This window comes from Punica granatum, chromosome 6 (genome assembly GCF_007655135.1).
Source record: "Punica granatum isolate Tunisia-2019 chromosome 6, ASM765513v2, whole genome shotgun sequence".
NCBI classification, from domain to species: domain Eukaryota; kingdom Viridiplantae; phylum Streptophyta; class Magnoliopsida; order Myrtales; family Lythraceae; genus Punica; species Punica granatum.
Window position 1 is genome coordinate 22661893 of NC_045132.1, and position 8781 is coordinate 22670673.

The 8781-nt window shown below is 37.0% G+C and overlaps 1 protein-coding gene across 1 annotated transcript; it reads right to left on the minus strand.

The window, feature by feature from the left end:
- Positions 1 to 7437: 7437 nt before the first annotated feature.
- LOC116212264 (pheromone-processing carboxypeptidase KEX1-like) lies at positions 7438 to 8237 on the minus strand. The gene is made up of 2 exons (XM_031546827.1): positions 8120 to 8237; positions 7438 to 8030 (listed from the first exon to the last, which is right to left on the minus strand). Exons 1-2 carry the CDS (start codon positions 8235 to 8237, stop codon positions 7438 to 7440), a joined length of 711 nt encoding a protein of 236 aa, XP_031402687.1.
- Positions 8238 to 8781: the final 544 nt, after the last annotated feature.

The window sequence follows — 8781 nt, forward strand, 5'->3', positions numbered from 1 at the left end:
TATGATCACCACTCCCATCAGCGTGATCCCCGTTTCCTTCGAGTATTTCGACCCTTTGAAGAAGATCAGCTGCGTGAGCACTGCTCCCACGTTGCCTTCTCCTCCAGTCATGCCCGAGATCACCCTCAGCGACCTGAAATATCAATAGGATAGTTGGAAGTTCATTCCTTGATACGGAACTTTGTGCTCCGACGCTGTATATGCATGTTGGGAGATTTACTATACAGATACAATTATACCCAACGTACCTTGGGGAGACAAAAGGGACAACCCCGGATGTGAGACAGCAGGCGGCCTGAATTTAGGATAGTATGGATAATACGGATTCTATACTACCCATACTTTTATTTTTTTCTATATATTCTAATGAATAAATAATAAACTTTAATTGATTTTATCATATTTACTTAGTTGAAAGTTAAACAATATACAAATTTCAAATCATTTTCCACAAACATGACAACTCCACTGCAAATTAAAATGATAGACACTATGTAAGCTTTAGGTGTAAAGGATGGGACTATGGGAAGGAAGAATTGGCAATAGGAGGAAGCAAGAAAATGATGGCAATTGAAGGAAGCAACAGATGCCTTCACTTTATTTGCTCTCTCTCTCTCTCTCTCTCTATATATATATATATACATATATACATTTTTCATAAACAGCATCGACTCAAATTTGTAGACTCAATTTGAGCATGCTCTTCATATCATATATATGTGTGCGTGTGTGCGTGTGTGCATCTGTGCGTAAAGCTTACCTTTTTTATTTTTCTTTTCTTACTTTTCTTTTTATTTGAGGACAACAAGAGCTGAATAGAAGAAAGCCTCAATTCAAGCCTTCAAGGAATTGTCCATACTTCGGATGATGCTATTAAAAGTAAGCGCCGATCTTCATTTTCCATTTAAAGGAGTATGAACAAGCTACAAGAACTTAGATAGATAGAAAGATCTAAATGTAATATTCCTTCTTTTGTGCTCAATTTGAGAGTGCTGTTCATATATATAAATGTGTGTGTGTGTGTAAAGCTTACCTTATTTATGCTTCTTTTCTAACTTTTTTTTTTTGATTTGTGCTCAGTGAGGACAACAAGAGGTGAGTTGAAGAAGGCCTCAATTCAAGCCTTCAAGGAATTGTCCATGCTTCGAATGATGCTGTCAAAAGTAAGGCCGATCTTTATTCGCCATTTGAAGGATCTAAACGTAATATTCCTTCTTTTGACGATGAAGCCAGTAGTTCTGAAAATATGCATCCAATATGACAAGCATGTGAAGCAGGGAAAACAGCGAGTTTGATATATCGAGTAGGGGAGACTCAGAGGATGCCATGCTTTCAACCATGTTGGTTATAAGTTGAAGGCAAGTTGTTCAATCATTTTTTCTCTTTTGGGAGATGAAATTCTTTTTTTCCCATCTTCTCTCTTGATTTTGCAGGAGGAAGAAGCTCCCTATCCACGGAGATGAAGATCAGTGATGCCCGCTGGAACAAGATGGATGGAACCTGTTACGATCGTAGTGATGTATAAAGTTGAATTACTTTTAATTTTACTGTACAAATTATTCTCTTATCATGTTTTCATTTCAATATTCAATGCTTCTTCCCATTGTAATTTAGATTTACATGAACCTACCCAACAAAATAGATTTACATGAACCTTACTTGAATATATCAAATTTACATTTTTTTATATTATAAATTAGTATAATTTTCATGCCATCATATTTCCTATTTATGTTCTGTACAAGCTACATTTTATAAAACCTCAATAATATCCAGAGTATTATAATCGTTGATCCATAAATAATGTTTTTTTTTCCATAAATAATATCCATAAATAATGTTTTTTCCTCTTACCAGTGCCCACAAATAATGTCGTCCGTGCATCTGCTCGAGCCAAGCTTCCTAGTTTTATATACAATTCTACATACGTAATTAAAATATAAAAAAGGATAAATTACGCCATATATCCTATGGTTTCACTTTTTTTAAAAAATCTATCATATACTTTTAAAATTATAAAAAATATCACATGGTTTACATTTTTTTCCAAATCTATCCCACTGTTATATCTTCCGTCAACATTTAACGGTCTTGCCACTGTGACCCTTGACCTGTGATAGGTTTGAGAAAAAAATTAAAACTATGGGATACATTTGGAATCTACTTACATTTTATTAACGAATATAATGCCTGAATAGATTTGGAAAAAAAATGTAAACCATGAGATATTTTTGATAATTTTAAAAGTATAGGATAGATTTAAAAAAAGGTGAAACAATGGGATATATGGGGTAAAAATCTATAAAAATGCTACTGATAAAACTAAATATGATGGTTCATTAAACAAATATTATATAGTATAAATACGATGATTAATTAAACGAACATTATATAGTTATTCTACAATAAACAACAAATTATTTTATTATACAACAATACAAATGGGTTCTCATATTATATGTACAATTTCACGTATAAAGTTGAAAATAAATTACTCCAAGTCACTCATATAGGTCAATGAAAGTGAGATAAATCAAAACGACCTAGAAATAAGAAGAGTCTCTGGATTGAAATCCACAAATGTAATTCACGGTGGTTTTAATTTTTACTATGCATTATACATAAAATATGTCCTAAAATGTGCAAATATATATATATATATGTATATATATTTATAGTGGAATGTAATATCAGTTCATAAACGTCTATACCGATGTTTGTTTCTCAGGGGAGAGGAAGCCATCCTTGTGTCTGTACACATGTCCGTTGTTTCATTACTGTCCGATTCTTGTGGTGAATATCTCGAGAAAAAAACGAAGAATTCTAGAAGTCAATCATTGTTGCAGTGTTGCATTTGTATCCTCTGACACTGGGCCACATTCATTATAATATATAGATATATTATAGTAGACTACCATTGTTGCCCTCAACTTATGCTATTGTCACAATTTTTATTCCTGACATATTTTTGTCTTCACTTGGTCCCAAACATTGGCATTCCGTCTATCCATTTTGCCCCTCCATTTCCCCCCTTGACAGAAAGATGACTTGGCGTTAACGCCGTTGTTGACAATTATTTTTTAATTGTAGGTGAAGGCCAGTCGCAGACGATGTCACATTGGTCTTCTGCAATTGCGGGGTAAGAGCTGCGAAGATGACTTCTCACACTAAAGCAAACCATGGAAGAGCATTCTACCCAAGGTTGTCAGAATCGTGATTCAACCTAGAATCGGTCGAGGGTCATGGAATCGTGAATCGTAGAATCGAATCGCGAATCGTAAGATTCTACCTGTAATTAAAAAAATAGCATATATATATATATATACACACACTAAATCCCATGTCAGAAATAGTTGAAGTAAATATCAAATGATAAATCCTGCTGCCTCCTACTTCGTTTATCAAAATCATATGGTACTTAGTTTTTACAAGAGAGCGCTTCCAATATAACAACTTCCAATGAAAATTGATATAGTACCGTGGTCACGGATCCTGTAGGCAAAATTGCTTTTCCTCCTTAACTTCTTCTTGGTCTGTCCCTTCTTAGAATCATCTACACTTAAAAAAGTCGAAAAAAATTCCAGCCTAAATCATCTCAAACCAGGCGGAAATCAAGAAACGGCCGAAACCCAATTCAAAGCATTTCCAAAAACTTTCTAGGTCCCTATCACTTACAGCCAAGAGGCAAGTTTCAAACTTTTCATAAAATAAAAGAACCAATGAGCAATACTGTCGCACAATGAGAGAGATGATGAGGGAGTGAGAGGAGGCATACGACTTTGGGTTGAAATCAGAATCATAGAATCCGATTCTACGATTCTGCGATTCGAATCGCGATTCAGTCACGATTCTACCGTCTCGATTCATGCCATAAAATCGGAATCGCTAGCTACCCCTTGAATCGTAAAATCGTAACAACCATGATTCTACCGATGCCCATTTAAGAAGAACGAGATAAGGAGCTATGGATACTTCGAATGGGAAGATCTGCTTGGGAGCTCATCCATGGTTTCTGAGGAGCAGAGGTTGATTAGTCGTATGAGGAGGATGAATATCTCCAATGAGAAACTGCCGAATAGACTTAGAATTGTTTGTTGGATTTTAGGAATATTGGTTGTGTTTATGGGTTTGGTGATTGTTTTGATAGTGCGAGTGAAGTACGATATGAGAGTGATATAAGATTGGTTGTTCTGAAGTTGCTTTACATTTTGATATTCTTGTTTGAAACAACTCCTATAGTGTGTGTATCAAATGATGAATCCAGCAATGAAAGTCCTGTTATTCTACGAGAATGTTCTTACTTTGTCATATCTGTAAAATTGCTTCAAAACCATATACAACTGCAGAGAAATTAAGTACTTGTGCTTCACAGCTGCTTTAACTTTGGCATTTCATTAAAAGTGCTTCAGAACCATACACAACTGCTTCATTGATGTGCTTGTGCTTCACAACTGCTTTACTATGTTGTTTTTAATAGGCAGTGTGCTCGACAGAGCTATACATTGATATACATTTCTGGAATATGCATTACCAACATTCTTACCCAAAAAAGAACTCCCACTAATTAAGTTGCTTTAAAACAAATATGCATACTGGAATCCCTACTCAAAAGAACACCTACTAATGAAGTTGTTTCACGACTGGTTGTTGGAGTTGGGTGATGAAGCCATCTTCTTTGACATAGCCCTTGTGACCCTGGTTGATGGCTGCACAGATTCACTTATCACGCGATTATGCCCCTTGATGTCAAATTGTGCAAGGGTGATTATTGGAAAATCATGTTGAACAGGTGGTGGAGGAGATGGATTTAGTGTCTGAAAGGGACTCCTTAACTGTTGTCTCATCTGAACAGGTGGTGGAGGGGATCGAAATGGATTTTGCATGCTTGGCCTGCGAGGTGGGGGTCTCACTGCTGATGTACTTGCCATGGTTGATCTCATTGCTGATGTACTTGGCATGCTTGGTCTCACTGTTGATGTACTTGTCATGGTTAGTCGGGGTGGTGCATATACATATGGCCTACTTGGAGCCATCCCCCATCCATTGGTCCAATTTTTCTGTAATTCATTGCACAATACAATATGTTACTGTGAATTTTACAACTAAACCAATATGATATAGTGGATTTTAGTATGCATACCTGTACTTGATTAGAAATGGTTAGAGTTGGTATAAATAGTAGAACATCTTCAGGTCGGGTATCCTACAAAAATGATATAAGAATACCATTTTAACTATGAAAGATCGAAATAACTATTTTGAATTGAATGAGCTACTCAGTACCTAAACTTGAATGGATAAGGGAGATGCATCACTGCTACTATTCTTGGGTTGTTATTTTGGCCCTTCACCATTTCTGCTACTGCCCTGACCTTGACCATTCCTACTGTTCCCCTATCCTTCACATTTTTTCCTGGTCGTTTGTCCTTGAGCAGTTGTGCTGGCCCTCTGTCCTTCAGCCTTGATTGTTGTGCCATGCACAATAAGAAATGTGAAATTCTCATTACAAACATCCTTATTATTTCTTTTTAATACTCAATTATTCAAGTGATGAAACTACCTTGCCATTTGCAAAAGTCTTGGCCTTCTTTGATGGTCTTTCTTTCTTTATAGTTCTCCTGCACAATCTAATGTTATGACCTTTCCCACCACACTTTTCTCATGTGAATGTCTTCAGTTTTCTTTTTGCCTTGAATGGATTATCAAGCAAATCATTGGCTCTGCTTCTTTTCTTCTTAGGCCTCCCTCCACCCTTGCAATATTTAGGAGGCTGAATAAGATCATCTACATTATGTTTCCATTGGTCAAATCCTCTCACTAGGTGGATGTATGGCATGTACATTTTCTCCCATATTTCCTTCGAGTAATACTCATTGACAAAAAGCTCAGGTTGAAGGTCATTATGACCCATACAAGTTACTACATGAGCACATGGGATCCCACTAAGTTGCCACTCTCTGCAAGAGCAAGTGCACTCTTTAATGTCTACAGTATACTACTCATTCAATCTCACTACATGTTGTACTCGAACACTGAGATATTTTCATCTCCTACCCATAGTGGAATCCATGAATTGCTCATTTGCTTGGCAACCTCAAGCTTGGTCTGTGCAGCAGGAGTGGTTGGACCCCTATATTGTGTCAACTGCTTCCTGATTTTGTTCATCTTGTTCATAAGATATACCCTTATTTCTTCCAACATTGAAATGATGTGTTTACCTCTCATTTTCACTATAGCTACATTGAATTGCTCTGACATATTGTTGGTCAAAGCATAGTTCTTGCTTGTAGTACTGAATACAGCTCTTGTCCAGTTGTGATGTTGTAAATTATTAAGATATGTCCATGCATGCATACTTAGCTCCTTCAGTTCCAAAAACTTCTTTTCAAATTCTGGCATTGTCAGGCATCGAGCACAGTCCCACAACATGTTTCTTAACTCTGCAATTCTCTAATATTTCCATATACTGCCCTCTAAGTGTCTCAAACAGAACCTATGCTTTGTTCCTGGAGCTAACTCTTCCATAGCTGGTAGAAGACCCTACAAAACAATTAAAAGTTGGTCATTAAACTGCATCAAACATTGTACATGTCAATTAACACAATGTTTTACAGTAAAAGACCTCAGTACCTTTTACATGCCCGAAATAAATTCCCAATCTTGATCTTTTGGATGTCCTATATCTTCGAAAAGTCGAGTAAGGAACGAACTCCATGTGTCCTTGGTCTCTTGGCCAACAATGGTATATGCAATGACATAAAATGAATGGTTTCTATCTTGACTGACAACTACTAACAGGGTGCCTCCATAGTAACATTTAAGGAAACACCCAACTAAACCTATAAGAGGTTGGCAACCAGACAATACTCCTTTTTTACATGCATCAAAGCAACAATATAGCCTATCAAACATCGCTGGAAAAGATAGGTCTGGTCTCTCAACATGTATCTCTACAGTTGAGCCAGCATTGCTTGTCAAAAGCTCCATACAATTCATCAATCTTGCATACTATTCATTCTCAAAACCTTCAATAACTTCCCTAGCAATGCACATAGCTCTGTAAATCTTCATGTCAGCCAATCGAACTTGGAATGTGCTAGCCATGTACTTAAAGGCATCAGTAACAGTCATGTTTGGAACTTGCCGCATGAATTCGACAAGCTTGTCTGCAACCCATTTACTAGTAGCTTGATGGTTTTTCAACTTCCTGCTACATGTATGAGTGAGATTGAAAGTCTTGATATGATAACTCCCATGAACTTCTGCTCAAGAACAAAATATGCTCCAGTCGCAACCTTGTTCACATATATACCTGCATCTCCCTTTGTCAGTCTTCACTAGTTTCACTGACCTCCCTAATGCTATTGTGTAGTCCTTCACAACTTGTTTAAACATTTTCAATGTTGGAAAAAACATATATAACTGCAAATCGACCTGTCAAAATGGTGCTCCTTCATTGAATTGTGGAGGCTTAATCTCATCTCGTCCTTCATCATCACTGTCCCCTCTAATGCTTTCCATATGATCAGAATGGTAACCCCCTTCATCATCATCAACTATCTTTCTTGCCTCATGGGGCCTCTGAACATCCTCAACATTTGGATACATAGGCCTACCATTACATGCCCTCCACTTTTGTTTCTTTGGCTTCTTTGGATTACCAGAACATCCTGGGTTGTCACTTCCAGTATCTACAACAATTTCATCCTCATCATCTTCATCATCCTCATCATCTGCATCATTCTCATCATCATCATTGTCTCCACCCTCATCTTTATGTCTTGGTTTATAAGCATTATCTTCACTGTCTCCACAGTCATCATCTTCACTATCTCCATCAATAACTTTCACTTCATCCTCATTATGCTCTACAACATTCTCACTACTGGCAGCATCCTCTACCATGTCATCCTCATGCTCAAAATATAAATGTATTTCTCTGTTTTGAGCTTTTTCACGAATAGTAGAGTAAAGCATTCTAACGTCCATGTCATTTTCAAGAGGTCTTAGCCCATCATTTACTTCTAAACCTGGATCCAACCAATAAACTGTCTTGTATTTGGCATTGTCTCCATACAAAGCTCTTCAAACCTCCACTCAACAAATGAAATTGATATACGATCAATGTCCACATAGTCCCATGAATCAATTTGTCCCCCAATGTACTCCATCTGGGGTTCAGACACAAGCAAGCCCCCATGATGGAAAACGATAGTATAATAGTCATCTTCAATCATACTGTGAATAAACAAATGATTAAGCCAAAAATCACAATCATTATGCCAAAAACAACAAACATAACAAAGATAAGAGGGATCACATTGAACAAACTGAAAAAGAAAAAGCCAACAGCAACTCAAGAAAACAAACTGAAGGCTTTTTAACCAACAAACAGTCAAAACCACATGAAGAAAACAAAAGCCAACAACAACTTCAATGCTCCAGCATAATGACAAAAGCAGGGGACCACAACCAGAACAAAGAATAAGGGGACCACATCGAACAAACTGAAAAGAAGAAAGAAAAAGCTTTTCCTCACCTTGATTGCTCCAATGCGTGGAAAGAACCTCAGAGAATCTTCCACAGTTCCTCACTAACTAGTCTTCATTCAAATGTATCAAAAGATAGACAAAAGGGTTTTAGAATTTTTCAGAAAATTGGGCGTAAGTGTCAGATTGGCGCCAACAATAGGGGAAGGAACTGATCAGTTGGGGGGGTGGGGGTGCCAACGACGTCGTCTGCGACTAGCCTTCACTTGTGATTAAAAAATAATTGTCAACA

Excerpts from the sequence above, each read along its gene's own strand:
- LOC116212264 (XM_031546827.1), bottom strand. The coding sequence starts at position 8,237 with ATGATTGAAGATGACTATTATACTATCGTTTTCCATCATGGGGGCTTG. Across the intron at positions 8,031-8,119 it reads GGACTATGTGGACATTGATC|GTTTAGAAGTAAATGATGGG; the intron begins GTATATCAATTT and ends GGTTGGATCCAG.